The sequence below is a fragment of the Tupaia chinensis genome, unplaced genomic scaffold (assembly GCF_000334495.1).
Source record: "Tupaia chinensis unplaced genomic scaffold, TupChi_1.0 Scaffold000638_1, whole genome shotgun sequence".
NCBI lineage: Eukaryota > Metazoa > Chordata > Mammalia > Scandentia > Tupaiidae > Tupaia > Tupaia belangeri.
This window is the reverse complement of record NW_006160159.1, coordinates 2182927-2204216: the sequence shown is the minus strand read 5'-3', so window position 1 is coordinate 2204216 and position 21290 is coordinate 2182927. Positions and strand designations below refer to the sequence as shown.

The window sequence follows — 21290 nt, the reverse complement described above, 5'->3', positions numbered from 1 at the left end:
GAAAAAAAAAATCCCTTTTTAGAAAAAGTCTTTTTTTTTTTTTTTTTTTTGGAGAGGTTTTCGCTATAGGGTGCGTGCACTTGCCAGACAGAGAGAGACAGAGAGAAAGAAAGGGAGAAATCACCCCACCAGAGGGATGGTCACACCACAGTCCCTTCTCCTCCATTCTCCTCTCAGGATCTTGGGCATGCACGCACACGCACCCGGCGTGAGTTTTAAGCCACCGCGTCCAAGACGCAAACCGCAGTCGACTACATGGGAGTCCAACGACATAGCCATTATGCTAACTGCTGGTTCCCAAAAGGACCTAGTTTTTATAGTACTGAAACAAATGAAATTACAATTTTGATTACATTCAAAATAGTTGGGAAGGATAAAGTTGTGGTTATATTTGTAATTTTGTATTTTTGTTTGAAATTATTTTGTAAATGTGTATAGAGGACACAGAAATATTGTAAAAATTTACTAGAAAGTTATAGAATTCCCTGCTGCATTTTTTTCTAGTGTAAAATCAACCTTATTTTCCTTCTTTTTGTAATCCTCTTCGCTCCTTAGTCTTTTGGAAGGATTGCCAAAACACACTGACAAAGGATATTTGCATGGTATTTATGATCAAACCATAACAAAAATTCACAAGAAATCTCAAATAATTTCTTCCCATACCTTCTCCAGAGATTTTGCATTTGATCCTAAAATTTACCCTGATGTCATGCAAATATCTCAACCTTCCCTAAGGTTAGGTAAACTTTTCTTTATCCAAAAAATAAAAAAGAATTTGATTAATTAAAAATGTTTCCTCATGGCCAGGCATATTTAATATTGTTAGGGTAAATTCCTAGGTCTCTACAAGTCAGGAAAGTTTTACTTGGAAATATCTGTCACTCTTACTAATATTGCTCATTTATACTTTCATAAATATCTTTATGTCTGTCTTACCTGCTGATATATTTAGATAGATAATATTAAATAACAAATTAATTGCTTTAAAAAAATCATTGTGTAAAAAACAAGCCCAGTTAACTCTTATGTGAAAGAAATATTGGTTCTCAAATCAGTCAGTTCCCATAATTGAGTTGTTTTAGGATACTTTCTCAAAAATACTTGAAAGTGAGTTTTCTTAGTGTTTATAGAGAGTTAAATTATAATGCAGTCCTGATACTTTTCATTTTGGTTTCTCTTCGCTATTTATTTTCCTCATGTATAGCAAGCATGTGTTCACATAGGAAAAAAGATACTCACTGGTTTAGTACCCTGCATACTTTCAACTTCATAAAAAGTTGAATTCATATAATTGAATGTCACATCAAACTATTTTAGTAAACATCAACATGAAGGTGTAATTCTTTTGGAAAAGAAAATATCTTGGAGATAATTTCAGAAGAACTATGGAAGTATATGTAAAAGATGGAGAGGAATAATCCCTTCATCTCTGTATTTCATAGCTGCTTACTAAGTGCCTGCTTGTGCCAGAGAGTGTGCTGGGGGATGAGGACGTGATGCTGATTGATAAAGTTTTCCTGCTTCTGTGATTCTCACGTTTGGAAACCTAGACATAAAATGGTGGGATTCTGTAATACGCAGATATAAAAGCACATTTATGGATAACCAGGGATAGCGTACAAACAGATACACACCCATATGTATTTATATATTTTCCCTCAGCATAATGTAAAAATTATGTATTTATCATATAATCTGGCTTTTGCTTACTTCACTATGTCAAGGTGAAGGGATTTAAAAAAGCACTCACAAATTTAGGTAACCACATTCATCATCCATTTTAGAACAAATCACTTTATTAGTACCATCTTCGATGTTAAGAAAATGCAGAAAATTATTTAGTAATTCATATACTTCTTTTTAGTTTAAAAGTAGCATATACTCAGCACTTGTGGTATATAAATTCTCATGGCTACTTTGTTTAAAGTTGACTAATTAACGAATATAAGAGTTTCATCATTAAAAATGCATGTGTGCATTTTTTACAGAAGGCTTCCAAAATACATATTGGCACTAGATATCTAACACAACCGTGAGGGAATAGAATGATCTTTTTCTCATTACACAGCTACACGGGCAGCCTTGCAGAGCCTCCGACTGGTACAGAGGCATATGTAAAGCCATGGAAGGGTCGTCAAGAGCAACAGAAAAGTTTTCTTCTCTTCTAGGGAATTAATACATTGTCTTGGCTAGTCTCCCCACCCCTGCTCTGACATGGCTTTCTCTTGGGAACACATGTTCAGATGCCAATGAGAGTTCCCCATGGGTAAGAGCTTTAGGAGAGAGGTGAAGAATGAACAGGGGATTGAGCTCTGTTGTAGTCTGCAAGATCAAATATCTCCCTGAACAGCAGGAAGCAACTCAGTCAGGGACAGAGTCTAATTTTAAAGTTAGATTTTATATTACAGGATTAGTGAATATCACAATTTAGAGAATACTAACCCAGTTTAAATTTTTTTTTTTTTTTTTTTTTGGCAGGAGGATCTGTGTGCTGGCGAGAGAAACAGAGAGAGGAGAGGAGAAAGCACCCCACCCCCACCTGGCGGTGAATTGTCATGCTACAGTACCTTTTCCTCCATGTCTCCCTCCTTTCAGGATTTTGGACATGCACGGATATGTACCCATTGTGTTTCTCAAGCCAGTGGATCTGAGACTTGAACTGCCTGATCAGCCATGTGGGATCTGGCTGCTTCAATCGCCAGGCCATAGAGCTGGCCTGACAATCTTGATTACTATGTATTGGTATAGAACGATACAGAATCTATGACATTTTTTTCAAATCTCCAATTTAGACAATATGCACTTATCATTTGCATTACTATATAATCTAAAAATCCGGAATTAGTCTATTATCAAAAAGACTCTTGGACTACTTTATTTTATTCTGTTTATTCTGTTCTTTTTTTTAAGGAATTGTTTAATTTTATTTATTATTATTATTATTATTATTTAATTTGTTATAGAGTATAGAGGAGACAGAGTGAGGGAAAGTGAGAAATCAAGCCACCAGACCCGGGACCCAAACACAGTCAGCCATGTGGGAGTCAGCACTGCAACCACTATGCCATCCTCTGGCCCCTATTTTATTATATTTGTAGGTACTTACGAAGTAAGATCATTTTGCCCAGCAATAGTGCTCTTTTCATGTGCTTTTTGTAGAGTACATGACACTTTAAGATGCTCTAACATAGTCAGTGATTTTCAAAATGTGGTCCCAGATCACCGACAACAGTATTACCTACAAAATGTAAATTCTTGGGACTAGTAGTTGGCCTAATGGCTATGTCACTGGACTCCCATGTAATTGACCATGGTTCGAATCCTAGACCCAGTGGATTAAACTGATGCTGGGTGCATGTGTATGCATGCCCAAGATCCCGAGAGGAGAACAGAGGAGAAGGGATTGCAGTGTGGCCATCTCCCCCTGGAGGGGGGTGATTTCTCGCTTTCTGTCTCTCCGTCTCTCTGTAGAGTGCAGGCACCCTATAGCAAAAACCTCTCAAAAAAAAAAAATTGCAAATTCTTGGGCCCATCTCAGACCTCTGGAATTGGTGATCTGTGTAGTTTTTTGTTGTTTTGTTTTTGTTTTGTGGGTTTTTTTTTTTTTTTTTTTTTAGAGATTTTTGCTATAGGGAGCCTGTGTTCACCAGAGAGATAGAAAGTGAGAAATCAAGCCTCCACCACCACCACCGAAGGGATGGCCACACCGCAATCCCTTCTCCTCCATTCTCCTCTCAGGATTTTAAGCACACAGACACACACGCACACATGCACATGCACACACACACACAGGTGCCCAGCGTGAGTTTTAAGCCACCAGGTCTGGGACACGAACAATGGTCGGCTGTATGGGAGTCTAGTGATATAACCATTATGTCATCTGTTGGTCCCGGCAATCTGTGTTTTAACAAACTCTTTGAGAAATTCTGACACACATGCAGTTTAAGAACCACCTCTCTGGGACCAGCATATAGCATAATGGTTATGGCACTGGACTCCTATGCAGTGGACTGTGGTCTGAGTCCCAGACCCGGATGGAGGCTTAAAACTCCTGCCAGACACATGGGCGTGTGTGCCCAAAATCCCAAGAGGAGAATGGAGAAGAAGGGATGGTGGCATGGTCATCCTCCCAGGAAATTATTTCTTGCTTTCTCTCTCTCCATCTCTCTCTGTTTGTCTGGCAAGCACACATGTCCTATAGCAGTAATCTACAAAAAACAAAAAAGCACTTTTCTAAGAATTCAATGCTCTGCCTCATATGACTAAATAAGACATCCCAGGAACATGGATTTGAGAACAGTGCAAAATTACTTATTGTCAGGTAGCCTTCCAATCTCAACCTGAGTTTCTACTTGCCTTCTTCACTTACTGAATGCCATCTGTTCATCTCAATCATTGAACTCATTGCACCATACTTTAGTCTTTTACTTACACATCTGAGAGCTATGGAGGCATGGACCACGTCTTCATCAGCTTCATCTCACCAGTGCCTAAGCAGTGCCTGGGACACAGCTATTACTCAATAACTGAATGATTAGATAAGGTTCAGGGACCTTGGACTCCTCATTTGGGCTCTGTTATTTTGTGATTTTGAATCTCAATTTCTTCATCTGTACAATCCAGTGAGTGCTTTCTAGGGTATCCTAAATGTTCCCTAATTCCATAATATCAATTAATTAATTGCCCTAATCAATTTGCTTTTCATTCACTGACTAGGCCTACAGAGTTTTATCTGTATCCTTTTCGATGAAAAACTCAAAGCAGCACAGCTTTCTGATGGGGGAACCACACACGCAGATTAAGAAAAAATATTTTGGAGGTGCCTAGAAACCAGAGACATCACAAGGAAAACAGTGCTTATTAAATATTTGTTGAATGAATGAAGGAGGCACTCAAGAAGCTTGGGATATCAGTTATTTCTTGTGGGAACTCCTGCTGTGAAGTGGAGATAGCTGCTCCTAATCGCAAACAAAGCTAATAAAACCACAGCATTCATTAGCCAGGAAGTGAACAAGCTCTTCTTGGTATATGCTGATTATAGTCTGAAAATGACCATGCTGTCTAACCTGTTAAGTGTTACTTCTGCTTTTCTTGCCTCAAAACCTCTTTCCCTAAAAACTTAATGAGTAATGTCAATTAAAAATAATTTTAAAGAATTATCTTATTTAACATATTTATTTACTTATTCGTTTATTTTAATTTGACCAAAAAGGGACAGAGAGAGAGAGAAAGGGAGAAACCAATCCACTTGGTCCAGGACTCAAACTGCAGTTAGCCATGTGGAAGTCTGGCACCCTTAACCACCATGCCACCTGCCGGCCCACTAAAGAAAATTGTAATGATAATTTCTATGACAGACAAATGACAAAATTCTTTCAATCATAAAGAATGTTATAGACACAAACAAGAAGAAAATGAAATGCTTTATAACTTATAATTACCTCCTTGTGAAGTTTTGGGTGTGGTGCCCACCCTATGACAAAAACCTCCTTGTGAAGTTTTTAGGGGTTAGCTGAATTACCCGATAAACAGATCTTGGACAAATGATTGGCACTATATGAGGAAACTGCAAAAAACTTATGGAGAAATAGAAGGAAAGTATGAGTGTATTTTGGTGCAAAAACATTGAAATCCATGCATAGTTTTATTTCATAACATGTATAATCAGTAAACCTTTTGAAAATCCCTCATACATTTTTCTTTAAAATAAAGCAGGTGACATGGTGGTTAAGGGTGTTGACTCCCACATGGCTGACCAAGGTTCGAGTCCTGGACCTGGCAGCTTGTCACTTTCTCTCTCTCTCTCTCTCTCTCTCTCTCTCTCTCTGTCCCTCTATGGTCAAATTTAAATAAAAAAAAATATATAAAGTTAAGTAAAATAATTCTTTAAAAAAAAAAAGAAAGAAAAGAAAACCCCTCATTCATTCATTCAACTCTTGCTGTGAAAATACCTTATGTGACTTCTGTTATCATACGAGAAAATGTGCCAATTTAGGGGGCCGGCAGGTGGTGTAGTGGTTAAGGGCATTGAATTCCCACATGGCTGAGTGCACTTTGAGTCCCAGGCCTTGCAACTTGCCTTCTCACTTTTCTTCTCTGTTTCTCTCTGGTCAAATGAAAATTTAAAAATATATAAATACATAAATGAAGTTAAATAAAATGATTTTTTTAAAAAAGAAAATGTGTAAATTTAAAAGTTTTCATTTAAATTCTATGGAAGAGGAGTCATCGAGACTGGAAGTTATTAAACCAAAAGGAAAATAAAGGTACAAAATCTTTCTTACTCTTTTCCCCTTTCTTATGCTTATGAAATGATGCACATAATTTATGCTTATTTGCTTGTTGGCCTGTTAATCTCATCACTCATGTTACCAAAATAGTGGGACTCTACTTCGCACCACTGTGTTTAGTGGTTTAGCTCAAGCAAGATTTTCAACCTATTCAACAAGTCTCTTGAATTGTTGGAAAAGTCATGATGTACTTTTTGTATAGAAACACATGTCATGATTTTCTGATGATCCAATAGATCTTTGCTTGAGATGCGATTGTTTTGGAGACACTGCTGAAGGCTCCTATAAATGTGGATGGAACTCACATTTTTGCTTGGCCCTTCAGGTGGCTGAGTCTCTGATCCTACCGCTTCCCATCCTGACTTAAACTCTGCTAATATTCTAATGTACTTTATACTCAAGACTGGCTACATGATTTGTGGGCCCAGTGTGGAATGAAAACATAGGGCCCCTCATTCAAAAATTATAAATTTCAAGACAGCAACTGAAGGGTCAAGGGAGTGAGAAGCTCTTCTAGGCAGAAGGTCCTGCTCAAGAAGCTTGCCCTGTGAATGATATCCTAAGGAGGGCCCCAGAGCATCTGTCCTCCCTGCCAAGTAACATAGGCCAGCCTTCAGTTATTTTGTTTTCAGTAAACTTTCATTGAAACAGCTGACCCTCTAGTCTAGTGGTTAGGGGAGCCAGATCCTATAAGGCCAGCTGAGGTTGAACTCCTGCCCTGCCTTTGGTGGCTTGAAAAACACACTGGGGGAGTGTGAGTTCATCCTCCAAATACTGACAGGATGGAGAAATTAAGGTGAAGGGATTGCGGCATAACCATGCCCCACAGTGGGGATAGGTGCTTTCTCTCTGTCTCTCTGTCTCTTTCTGATGAGCACATGTGCCCTCTGGCAAGTAAACAAAAATCTGTTAGACAAAACGGTAGGGTGAGATGGGGTTAAAATTTCTATCTAATTTCCTCATTTAACAGAGGCTACAACTCAGATACAGTGAGGTTAATGATTCATACAATGTTGCACAATTAATTTCTGGAAGAGCTGGATGTAAAATTCACAAATTTGGACTCTAGAGTTTTTGTTCTTTCCACATATTATAATGACTCAATATGAGTGAAAGAGAGAACAAGAGAGGGAACCCCACCTTTTTAATTATCATCATACATGATTTTATAACATTTGAACAGGCCCAAGAAGCTGAAACGATCACAGTGATATAATAAGAAATTTTAGGGGCTGGCAAGTGGTATGGTGGTTAAAGGCACTGGACTCCCACATGGCCGACCACAGTTCAAGTCTTAGACCTGGTGGCTTGCTTTCTCACTTCCTTTTTCTCTCTCTGTCTCTCTCTGATCAAACTGAAAAATAATAATGATAATAATAATAAATAAAGTTAAATAAAATAATTCTTAAAAAATTTTTTAAAATTATTACACCATAAAATTGATATGAAGAAAATTTAGTTAAAAATGACCAGTTCAATATGCATATGTATATATTAAATTTTTTACTTTTTTCTCTATTTTTCCATGTCCCTAATGTTATGAATCCTAAGCATTTGCTTCATTTTAAAATTTATTTTAATTGATTAATTTCTTAGAGACAGAGTGTCACTATATTGCTCAGGCTGCCTCAAACTCATGGTCCTCCTGGCTCAACCACCTGAGTAGCTAGAGTTATAAGTGTATATCACTGCATCTAGCTCATTAAGTTATTAAAATCTTTTAGTAGGTGATCCAAAACTAGGTTTATTGAGGCAAACAGAAAACATCGTAACAGTTCTTCATGTTCTTCACTCAGTATGCTTATTTTAAATTTTTATTTAATATTTTAGAACTATATTTCTTTTTTTTAATTATTTATTTTATTTTATTCATTCATTCATTCATTTATGTTTTACTTTCACCAGAGAGAGACAGAAGGTGAGAGTGAGAGAGAGGAAGTGAGAAAGCAAGCCACCAGATTCAGGACTCAAACCCTGGTGAGCCACGTGGGAGTGTCCAGCGCCTTAACCACCATGCCACCTGCTGGTCCCTTGAGTATTTCTTTCTTTCTTTCTTTCTTTTTTGGAGAGGTTTTTGCTATAGGGTGAGTGTGCTTGCCAGACAGACAGAGAGACAGAGAGATACAAAGCGAGAAATCACCCCCCCCAGGGGGGATGGCCACACCACAATCCCTTCTCCTCCATTCTTCTCTCAGGATTTTGGACACACATGCGCACGGGCCCAGCGTGAGTTTTAAGCCACCGGGTCCGGGATGTGAACCGCGGTCCACTACATGAGAGTTCAGCGACATAGCCATTACGCTAACTGCTGGTCCCTTTAAGAATTATTTTATTTAACTTTATTTATTATTTTAATTTGACGAGAGAGAGAGAGATACAGAGAAAGAGGGAAAGTGAGAAAGTACCCCTGATGGGAAATAGTCAATCATGCCACAATCCCTTCTCCTCCACTTCTCCCTCCTTCCAGGATTATGAGCATACATGCAAATATACCCAGCATGTTTTTCAAGCTACCAGGTCCTGGACTTGAACTATGCAGTCATTCATGTGAAATCCAGCCTCTTTGATCACCATGCAAAGGCCATTAGCTATTATTTTCTTAGATATTTTATGATTATAGTAAATTTTTTAAACCTAAAGCTTAATTTAGACCTAGAGACCAAAAATGAACTTTATTTATGGTTCATTTTGCTTTCCCATTTCCTACACTACTTGTTTTTCTCCCCACATGCTTAATGAAATCCTCCTACATGCATTCCACTTCTTTGGATAAAATGAAACTGTGTCATCGCTGCTAAGAGTCCAGTCATCCCTCACAGACCTTTCCTGCAGAGCTGTCTCCACTTCTATCTGCCTTAGCACACGAGTAGAGAGGACTGGTTGACAAACACCTTCACACAAATGTTTCAGACTAGTCTCATTTTATCTATTTGCTCATAGTATAGTTGCTTAATGGTTGATTCAACAATCTGTTAATCAACCATCAACTGTATAAACCACTGCACCTACTGAGAGGGAAGATGGAGAAGAGCAAACTTAACCTCTATCCTTAAAGAACGTCCACTGTGCAATACAGTGTTTAGAAGTTTAAAAATCCGGGACCAGCAGTTAGCGTAATGGCTTTGTCGCTGGACTCCCACGTAGTCGACTGAGGTTCGAGTCCTGGACCCGGCGGCTTAAAACTCACGCCGGGCGCGTGTGCGTGCATGCCCAAGATCCCGAGAGGAGAATGGAGGAGAAGGGATTGCAGCGTGACCATCCCCCCTGGGGGATGATTTCTCGCTTTCTGTCTCTCTGTCCTTTCTGGCGAGCGCATGTGTCCTATAGCAAAAACCTCTCCAAAAAAAAAAAAAGTTTAAAAATCCAGGGCTAGCAGGTAGTGTGGCGGTTAAGGCACTAGACTCTCTCAGGGTTGACTACAGTTTGAATCCTGGACCTGTTTCGCTGCTTTCTCACTTTCTTTCTCTCTCTGTCACCCTCTGGTGAATTAAAAAACAAAAAAAACCCCAAACACACCAATAATAATAACGATGATGATACATAATTAAATAATTCTTTATTTCAAAAAAGGAAGTTTAAAATCCATTTTCACCAGTATGTTTCAGGCCCTTGCCTATATAATCCATGTCAAATGACACATGGCTGGTGACTGTATTTCCCCGGGTTGCCACTGTTATCATTCAGGGAAACTACGTCACTCAGAAGATAGTCCATGAAGAATCCTGACTTCACTGTGCTTTAGCTTTCTCTAGTCCAACCACATGGCTGGCCGCACCTTGGCAGTGGACTAAATCTGAGACAATTCCATGTCTCAGAGCCAGCGTCAGAATTTGCATTCTCTCATTTCTGCCTTCTCCACTTCCCCATCATTTAGGTTCTTTCTCTCATGAAACAGGCACTTCATTGTGATAATCAGGCCTCGAAAGTCCTCTAGTCCCTTTTGCCATTCTTGTTTTAGTTACTTCAGTTTACTTTGGAATTTGAAATCACTTACATCCCTGCCTTTTATTCCCATGCTATTCTTGCCCTGACAAACTATGATTGAGTCCTATTTCTGCTCCTAGAGTATCAAAGGTGTCTAGAGAAACTTAAATACTTGTATAGCCTAGTTTCAGATTATGTTTTCAAAGACTATTCTTCCCTGTAATTGAATCTCTGTATACTGACCATAGTAATTTCTCTGAATTTCCATGTCTTGAGATTCCAACTGTATTCACATCCCTTTCTGTGAGTGATGGTCACTTTTTTATCTCCTTCAAGAGTGTAACCCCAGGCTGGCCAAACAGAGCAGTGGTTAATCACTCTAAGTTGGGAGCTGCATCATACATGGTCAACTGTTGTTCAAATCCCACTCTTAGGGTGGCTTGAAAAACATGCCAGGCACATGCATGGCCGCAAATCCTGACGGGTTAGAGAAATGAAGGAAACAGGATTGTGACATAACCACACCTCATGTAGGGAAGGATGCTTCCTCTCTCTTTTTCTTTCTCTTCCTGGCAAGTGCAGGCAATTAAAAAAAAAAAAGACACAAAAAAAGACATATTCTTGCCCACTGCCTTGGCTACCCTTTAAAGCTATTCTCTCACAACTCCTCTGCTAACCTCTACACTTTTTCACCCACCTCCTCTTACATTTTTACCCTTTCTCTCCTATCTTCTACCCAGGAGCATGTTCAATGAGGTTTTGTTCTTAAAATCTTCCTAAAATCTACAATCTTTTTAAGGCACCTCTCTATTCCCCATCTCTAATATTTGACCCTACACTCTGTCAGTAACCCTCTGCAATAATGGAACACTTTACATTTGAACTTACATAGCTTGTATTCCAACTAAAACTTCTTACTTCATACATCACTATGATCGACAATAATATTTTGGGGGCTATTATTTTTTTAATTATTTCATTATCTTGATTTATTATTTTATTTTATTTATTTTCATTTAACCATAGAGGGATAGAGAGAGAGAGTAAGAGAGAAAGCAAGCCGCCAGGTCTGGGACTTGAAGCAAGGTCAGCCATGTGGGAGTCCAGCGCCTTTAACCACCACACCACCTGCTGGCTCCTATGATTGTTAATAATATTAATAGCCAGTGACAATTGAGCATTTATTATGTCCTAACACCGTGCGAAACATTTTATACACATTTGTGGTTCATCTACCATTGTTTTATTCACGCAATTGGATGTAAGTCCCTAATGGCAATGACTGCTTTTTGCTCACTTTTTTCTCATGATGCCTACCAAAATCCCTTGCATTTAGTAGGGTGTCGATAAGTGACTATTGATTTGAATAGCTAATGAGGCTCTAATTATTTATCTGTAAATTATGTCTTTTATTATGATTATTTTTTCTTTATTGGCACCATAAAATTTTACATTCCTTAAGGGTAGGAATTAAATCTATTTCTATAAATTTACTTTTCTCAAGCCTCAATTCAAATTCTTTACACATTGAACACTGAAAAAAATGAACTAGGTATCTTACTGTCTGTTAACAAGGAACAAACATTTGTTGTTTATTGATTGTTATCCAGGATAAGAAAATAAAGATATGATTCCTGATGCTAATAAGTTATCAAATAAAAGAAAAAATTTTTAAATTTTTTTTGAGAGGTTTTTGCTATAGGGCACGTGTACTCACCAGACAGACAGAGAGAGACAGAGAGACAGAAAGTGAGAAATCACCCCCCAGGGGGATGGCCACACGGCAATCCCTTCTCCTCCATTCTCCTCTTGGGATCTTGGTCACGCATGCACATGTGCCCGGTGTGAGTTTAAGCCACCGGGTCTGGGATGTGAACCATGGTCGACTATGTGGGAGTCCAGCGACATAGCCATTACACCAACTGCTGGTCCCAAGAAAAATCTTTGATAACTGTCTTCATCATTAAACACAAATGTAAGTAGTGCTAAATTCTTCTCTTCTATAATTAGAGATGCTGGATAAAGATGAAGTGAGACAGACAACTAAACTACTCTGTAACATTCATATTTTAACCTCGAATGCAGCACCAGAATGATGAAAAGATTCTGTCCTACATCTTGGGACTAGACGGTAACTCAATGATAAAATGCTATGCTCTGTGAGGCTGACGTACAAGTGAAAATGCTGTGTTTGGGTCTGAAGACTTCCCTGAGTATTCTAGACACACACACACCTCTGAACAGAGGCTGGCCGAATGGGAATGGCCTCTATATTGAGACCCTGTTGGAGTTGCTGTCTCCCTGTCTCTTCTCTCTCTTTCTCGCACAAGAAGCAACTAAACCATAAAACCAAAAACCTGGTCATACAACTTGTCTATATAGCTTCCTAGATGTCAAAGAAACTTAATTAGCAAAAGTTCTCAAAACTGACTGGCTAGGGACCAGCAGGTGGCATGGTGGTTAAGGTGCTGGACACTCCCACATGGTGGCCCACGGTTCAAGTCCTGGACCTGGTGGCTTGCTTTCTCACTTTCCCTCTGTCTCTTTCTCTCTGTATCTTTCTCCGGTCAAATTAGAACGAATGAATGAATGAATAAAATTAAATAAATAATTCTTTAAAAATTGACTGGCTAGTCTTTTTATTATAATTTTGTTAAATATTGTATTTTTGTTTTCTAGAGAAGTTAATGATGAACCAGTGTAAAGGGAAGAAATAGTTTATAATTCATTCATCTATAGCTTACTTATAGATGAAAGTAAATTGACAAAACAAAACAAAACAAAACTGGATCAGCATCTAGTCTATGTTAGCATTGTACTAGGACCTTTACAAATGACATGGCATTTAATCCCTACAATGAGACCTTGTACATAGAAAATCATTATTTCTACTTTACTGATATAGAAATGAAGGTTGATCAATTACAGACTCAAATTCATGTAACTAGTAATTGATAGAAACGAAATTCAAATGTAGGTTATCGGAGTCTAGAATCTAGAGAATTCTAAAACAATAATTGACTCTTAATATGTAAAATAATTTATGTTTTATTTAAAAATTATTACAGGCATATTTGTTTTTTAGATTTTTGCCACAAGGCTCATGTGCTCATCAGAGAGAGAATGAGAGAAATCATCCCCCAGGGGAATAATTGGATTGCAATCACTTCTCTTTCATTCTCCTCTCAAGATTTTGGGCATGCATATGTGCCTGGTGTGATTTTCAAGCTGCCAGGTCCAGGACATGGAGTCAACCATGTGGTTTCCAGCACCTTAACCACCATGCCACCTGCTGGCCCGTAGAGGCATGTTTAATGACTTCCGCTTGAGTCTCTATAGTTAGTTGTTGGACAAGAATTTTCTTTGTTGTGTAAGATCAAGAACTGAGATCTAAGCTGGCTTTGCCCAGTTCCTGGATGTTAGGTGGTTTCTTTCCCTCCCAGCAAGTGAAGTGAAGATGCAGGTGGTCTTAATAGCCCTTTATAACTAGAGTACTAGATTGTCTGAGTAAATATAACTTTTACACATCCAGAGAGGGAGACATTAGGATCCTATTCAGGTCTTGATGTACTCATGGGACTACATTAATGCTAATGGTCACCAGCACCTCAATTGGCTCCTCATTACCACTAACATATAGATAAATGCGGGTTTATAATGTTGCTAAGTTTTTCCATTCCTCTAATCAGCTTAGACCATAGTTTTTTTTCATACATTGTTATACTCTTTTACCTAATAATTTCATTCTGAATTTGAATCCAATAATATCTGGAAGAGAGAGGGTTCTTTTTGAAAAGACAGTCTTTATCTTGTGGGTTGAAGCCTTACAATTTTTCTTTCTTTTAAAACATTAAAACCAGTGAAATTATGCAATGTAGGAAGTTATTAATATAAGCCAAAGTTTGCAATACTTTCTGTTGCCATAAATCAATTTTGCAGTGCTGTTAACTTTGTTATTTAAAAAAGTGGTGAAACTCCAGGCTGTTTTCCTTTGCCTTTATTAAGTTAGTTTCAGGGACTTAAACCCTGGTTTCATCCTGTGAAGAAACTGACTCAGTTACCTCAAAGGGCTTGTTCTGTCCTCCTGTGACTTCCTTCATCAGAGTGCATTTCTTTTTTTCCCTTTCTTTTTTCCTCTTTTATTTTCTACTTTTTGTTTTGTTTTGTTTTGTTACAGGGTATGTGCTCTTGTCAGAGAGTAACAGAGACAGAAAAAGAGAGTGAAAATGAGAAATCACCTCTCAAGGGAGAATGTCCACGCCACAATGCCTTCTCTCAGGATTTTGGGCATACACAAACATGTTCCTGGCGTGACTTTCAAACCTCCGGGTCTGGGACTCAAACCACATAGCCAGCCATGTGGGCTCCAGTGCCATCACCTCTATGCCACCTGCTGACCCCAGAGTGCATTTTCCCCCCTCAATATTCATTCATACATTCATTCGTTCATTCATTCATTCATTTGCCCAGTCATAATGTCTACCATGTGTATTCCCTGCTCTAGTGGGCACTTTAAGACAAACAGAATACTCCTTTCTTGAGACAATTTTTTTTGGTCATTTACTTGTGTCCATACATTATTTAATTACTTCTACAACCCTATGAGGTAGATGCCATGATAATCTACCCCTATTTTTTCATCTGAAAAAAGCTCTTGTCTTCATAAAATTAACTTGTACCTGCTGAAATTAGTGGTAGATAGCTTAGGACTATGGGATTTCAGAAGGAAGAGACTGATAGGGGTTTGAGGTTTTCAAGGATGATCCCAGTAAGAAAATGGAATGTGAGCTAGCTTTGAGAATCAGAGGAGTGGGTAGAATCCAGATGACTGAAAGAAGGAGGGTAAGTGATTCAGGCTGAAGGGATGGCTTAGACAGATATTCACAGGCTGGTATAAATGTGACTGTTTTGATATCACCAAGTGATTTGAATATTGTTGGTGTGCAGTGGATGACAATGCCAGACTGAAATGTGGGTTTTGTTTGATATGTACTATGGAACAATTAAGGTAGAGGTTCAAGTCCTGGATCCCACGTGGCCTATTGTGTGGTTGAGTCCCAGACCTAGCAGCTTGAAAATCACAGGGCACATGTACATGTATGCCCGAAATCCTGAGAGGAGAATATAGGAAACAGTATTGTGGTGTGGTGATTCCCTTAGGGTGGATGCTTTCTCACTTTCCCTCTGTCTCTCTGCCTCTCTCCAGTAAGCACGTGCACCCAATAGCAAAACAAAAATGAAAATGAAAAATGTATAGTTTTAGCTCCTTGATCAAGCCTCATGGGACTATCTAACCAGTAGGTTCTCTCCCACTTCTGTTATGCACATTCTCATGGTTCCTACCATTTATTGCATATTTATTACATATGTTCACTTATTACTTATTATTTCTTCATATATAGTTCATCTTTTAATAACCATGTTTTAGTCTTCCCTGCCCATCTTCTACCACACAGGCTCCTGACAGTGAATATATAGAGGACACTCAATGAATATGCATTGATTTATTTATTGACTGACTATATATGAACTATAAGGAACAGTATGTACTATGTGAAAAGATGATATTAAGGCCTGGTGAAAGGACATTCAAGATTTATCTTTAAATCATCTGAATAGGGACAGTTTTTGTTAACTTCATTTTAGTCTTTATGTGTTTATGACATTTAGTAAATTGTCACTTTGTGGGATACATTTTTGTGTGTGTGATGCTTAAATACTTATAAAAGTAATAGAATTACCTTTATTTACCTAATTATGGTTTTTATTTATGATTGCTGATGAAACTAAACATTTATCCTTAATGGGAATGTGAAGCTATTTTTGGTCCCATGAATTGAGACATTATAGAAGGTATCTAATTCTTGGTATTTCTTTTTATTAAGTTTTTATGTGAAGTTATTTTTATCTTGTGGCTGTTTTTACATGGTGGTAGTATCCCTGCAACACATAATATTAAACTAGAAGTATTAGCAAACAACTAATTCAATCTATTCATTTTACAGATGTTGAAACTGAGTTCCAAAGAGTACAAGTGAATAGCCCAAGGTCACACTCTAGTCATTGTAAGAGCTATGTCTACATATTAGGGCTTACTGGTTCCTAATTCTCTCATTCTGTAAGCACACATTGTATAGTTTGATTTTTGAACCTTAGATTGACATTGTTTTAATGAATTGAAACAACTTTTGATTATTTCTCTTATTTTACACCAAGAAAGTGAATTAGTGCCTATTAAAGTTTTTAAGAGTATTTTAAATAGAAACACAGCATGACCAGTTTATTATGATGTCTATCAACATAAAGGAAACATGAATATCATCTTACTTATTTACATTTCTGAAACTTCATTAAGGTACAAGATTTCACCTCCTCCCCCCATTGGTGAGTTCAGTGAAAATAGTTCTGTGATTTTTTTTTTAAATTTTGTTTTGTAAGATAATTTTGTACTGGGCACTATACTAATATTTGCAATAACAGTGTGAAGGATTGTTTAAAACACTAAAAATAATTAGTCTCATCCAGGAATAGAGAGATAAACAGAGTGAGTCAAGATAAAATTGTGCTGTGATATGAAAATGTGAGAGAAAATACCATTCAGTTTTTGGGGAAAAACACGAAACATCACGACTGTTCTGAAACTCCACTGTGTAGCAGTAGCGGTGTAAAACAAAAGATCATTTACTACTTTCCCACTTCAGCTTTTCAGTTTCATCAGAAGAATAGTGAAATTTTCAATTCTCTAAAACTTCTGCCTAGAATACAGGGGTCTACAAGATGCAAAGAATTAAAAGTGAACAAAGAATTCAAAGGAACTCAGAAGATTAATTTTTGTGAAGAACATTCATGGAGATTTGTCTTTCTGAAAAAGCATTTTACAATCTAAATTACACCATATCACTTGAATACTCAATGACTGATATCAAGTGGTGGCTAGTTGAAGCACACCCTATCCTAATTTAAACTTTATCTTTGCCATCTTTTAAAATAAAAATGAATACTGGAAATTCCCCCAACCCATGTTCTGAAAGGATGCATTCATACAGTTCAATATTCTTGAGGTTCAGAGGCAAATTCGGGGTTTAAGAATGAGAATTCTGATTTGAAACAAAACCAGAGACCTGTAATGTCTGACTTTCTTGCTAAGTCATGGAGACACACATGGATGGGTCAGTGTTTTGTTTTGTTTTGTTTTTTCTTTTTTCCCTGACTCACTAAATTCACATGACACAGGACAAATACAGTCTTCATGAGGCAAACATAACTTACCTGTACCATTGTTAACTGTGGTCTGGATCGTGGCTTCTGGCCCCATAGTGTCATAGTCTTCCTTCATTTCTTCTGTGGGGGAAAATTATCTTTAGCATTTGAAAATTGTAGAAAGCCTTACTATACTAAACATGCCAAGCACAGGAACAAGGAAGATTCTTTTAAAGGAAACAGAGAAAAGGCTTGTTGTAAACCTCTAAACAATAGCTTTGTTCAGGCAATTGAATGAATCCAATAGTGCTAGCTGTACAAGAACTTATTTACTTTAAGCATTACTGCAAGCTGTGAAAAACAGAGGTGCTTATTTGGAGCAAACGAAGGGCTTTTCTTCTGGTGGCAGTTCTAGTGACAAACAGGGGGAAAGATATTATTTTTTCAATAAGAGTCAAAAGCAACTAAGTATTTGTACTTATGAAGAGGCACGCTAGCTGCTATGCCTCTGGTTAAGTGAATGCTTAGTGGCAAGTTAGAATTTCTTATTTTATTTTCATGCTTTTCTTTCCCCTTGGGGTAGCTATGATGGTGCTAATCTATGCAAGCATATTTTTAAGAAAAACTAATTTTACATATCAAAACTCAGAATGCCCAGTTTATAGAACAAACATCCCAGAGGTATCAAAAATATTTATTTCACTGTTTTAAATAAACTTTTAAAACATACCTTCCTTATTATTTTCTCAACCACTCTATAAATATCTTTTCCTCCTTATCTTTTATGCCTACTTGGTAATCATAGTCATTTTCTGAGGAAAAATATATAACAATAGCTCAAAGTTCTGATGAAGATGAAATGTGTAACATTGAGGTTGAAGATTCAAAAATGATTAAAGGCCCTCTTCAAAAGATGCAATATTTTAAAATAAAGGAGAGTTTGAAAAATAGGGGAACTCTTGAATTTTCTGCCTACCAGATTATAGATTATGCAGAGGGCAGAACAGGACAGCTTACAGCTGAAATGTATTTAACTATAATTTACTTACTTGAAAGAAGGTAAATTAAAGATGAACTTTAACATTTTGTACTTTTATAATGACAGTGCTAATGAGAGCCAAACATGCTCTAGGATGAATATCTCTAAGATAGTCATTTTACTTAAAACAAGAGAAACTGTGTAAGTAGGACTCAGTGAATTCCCAAATTTATCCTGATTATTCTTTGCTTATCACTCTAGTCTTCTTTGGTGGAAGAACAGGATCCAGCAATTGTTACAGCGAAATTAAAATACATTTTACAAGCAGTGTCCTACAGAATACCTGTTTATGGCATCGGAGCTGAAAAACTATGGTCCTCTTAAGTTAAAAATACACAGATACACATAGATGGTAATTTAATGCCACCGTTTATCATAGTCAGGTCATTTGAGTAACATTTTTTTTTTTTAAGCTACAGAACCACTTTACATTCATTTCTGATCCTGGATTTCTCCTTTATTTAAGGAATTTTTTTTTCCACAGGGACATTTGGCATAAAACATTCAGAAGTTCAATGTATAGCAATATCGTACTGTCAATCGTAATAATCGATCGTTCCCTCATCTGTTTATCAGTCTCTGCAAGGAATTAAATGAAGGTATTTCTGAGAAGTTCAGTAGTAGATATAAATATAGCTTTTGTGTCCTTCTTCCTCGCTCATCTCATGTGATTTCTGGTAGTCAAGAGTCACAAGAATCATAAGGTTTCCATCTGAGAGCACATCAAGTCACTGAGGGGAAAACAGTTAACAGCATTTTTTTTTTTTTTTGCATAATAGTGGTAATGTTCAAGGTTTCTGCTGTACTTCCTTCCTCATTGTCATTTTCTTATGAAAAAGTAAAGAGAAGTTACAGTAGGTGGTTGCTTCCCAAATAATAAATGCTGGGTATACAAACATGGAGTTGGCACTGTGTGCACTTGTGTCCTTCTTCCTCGCTCATCTCATGTGATTTCTGGTAGTCAAGAGTCACAAGAATCATAAGGTTTCCATCTGAGAGCACATCAAGTCACTGAGGGGAAAACAGTTAACAGCATTTTTTTTTTTTTTTTGCATAATAGTGGTAATGTTCAAGGTTTCTGCTGTACTTCCTTCCTCATTGTCATTTTCTTATGAAAAAGTAAAGAGAAGTTACAGTAGGTGGTTGCTTCCCAAATAATAAATGCTGGGTATACAAACATGGAGTTGGCACTGTGTGCACATTGCACTCTGAGGTATTATTTAGCTATAACCCTCTTTTATCAAAGATTGTGCAACTGAGCGTGACTATCAAGCTCAATTCATTAAAACGAAACACTAAGCCTTTTCAGGTATGTATCTGAAATATTATGTCTGTGCCTATTTAATCAAGCTTCAAGTGAATCCATATTCAGAAGGACATAATGATACATGGTTTAGGAATATCTCCTCTTAATTAATGGCAGTCCTGGCTGTCTTCCTGCCTCACACTGGACCTTAAACATTTTCCGAGACACCTCTGACTCAGCATACTATGTCTAAAACCACATAGGATATTTATTTTTAAAACACTTGTAAAAGTTTGTATTTTCCAGTCACCCTTGGTTCGAAGGTTTGTAAAAATAAAGAGCACTTTCTTCCTTAAGATGAAGAATCCTTGAATAAGCAGAAAGAAGCCAAGATGCAGGTGATTTATTTAAGTCTGTGTCAATGATAATGATGTCATGGTTTCCAGCACACTGTGTCCACCCCATTGTGGGACGAAAGAATGTCAAGGACAATTCCAAACACAAAACTTTGATTGTGCTGGCACCGGAAAGGCACAGTAAGAACTCCACTGTGCTCTTCAGTTCAAAACCTGCATCCTGCAGACAAACTACAGAAAGCATGGGAGAAAGAGCAATGGACAGGGTGCTTATCTCAGAGTAAAGCTATGTGCTGAGGTATGACTGTAGACAGCCAGGCACCAGGGATAAAACACTACTAAATAAAACAGCACCAGAATTAGAATTATTGTCTATATTGTGTGTTTTGAACAATAAATAAGAAAAATATTTTATCAGAAGAAAAATGTGTTATCTACGAGTCAGGATAAACAATGAGTCGCTTTTTAAGACCAATTTCTTTTCATTAGACATCAAGGCACCACATCAGAGCACTTTTAGAACAATAAAAAAAAGAACAATAAATCATTACTAATCATTAGAACTAGACAGGTAATAGCTGGGTAACTTTCTTGGTCCAAATAGCCAAATGAGATTAGGGACTTACATTTGATTTAATTATTGTGACTCCAGAATGCCAGTTTATTTACCATAAAGGTAAGAGCGGAGAACAGCCTGCTCACTTGTATCACAGGCACCATTAACTACAGGTGATAACAGGCTCTGCTATGCATGCATATGGATTACTGTACATGGAAATCTTTAGAATTATGATCCATGACCAACACAAAAAGCTGCCACAATCACAGCTACTACCACTGGATATGGCTGTTTTGGCTGTTGTTCAACTATTGATCTTAATTCTTTTTAATTCAACTTTATTTTTTAAAGAAGTTTAGGTCGGTACATTTGTTATATCATTATTAATTATTCCTTTAAGGGTGGAAATTCTAGTAATTGGTCCTTACCCTTGATTTCTAGATATTAAAATTTAAAGCATCAGAACATTCATTCTTATAGCCCTGCATATCTAGTTCATTAACAAATATGAATAGCTAACACCAGCTCATTTAAATAGTATGTCTTACATGAGTTCTCGCCACACTCTGTTTCTGTCACACTGCTCCCAAGAATCATTGGCTCTTATTATACATGTAAATGGCTATCATAAAAATAAAAATTTCATTTAAGATTGTTAATGACTTCTGCAGCAGTC

At 37.3% G+C, this 21290-nt stretch overlaps 1 protein-coding gene across 3 annotated transcripts in view; it reads right to left on the bottom strand.

The window, feature by feature from the left end:
• Positions 1-21290, bottom strand: part of ZEB2 (zinc finger E-box binding homeobox 2) — a 45589-nt gene that overhangs the window by 21882 nt on the left and 2417 nt on the right. For all 3 annotated transcript variants that reach the window (XM_027776185.1, XM_027776183.1, XM_027776184.1), the window contains one exon: positions 17484-17555. In XM_027776185.1, coding sequence (XP_027631986.1) covers positions 17484-17555 — 72 coding nt within the window. The remainder of the gene's footprint in view (positions 1-17483; positions 17556-21290) is intronic.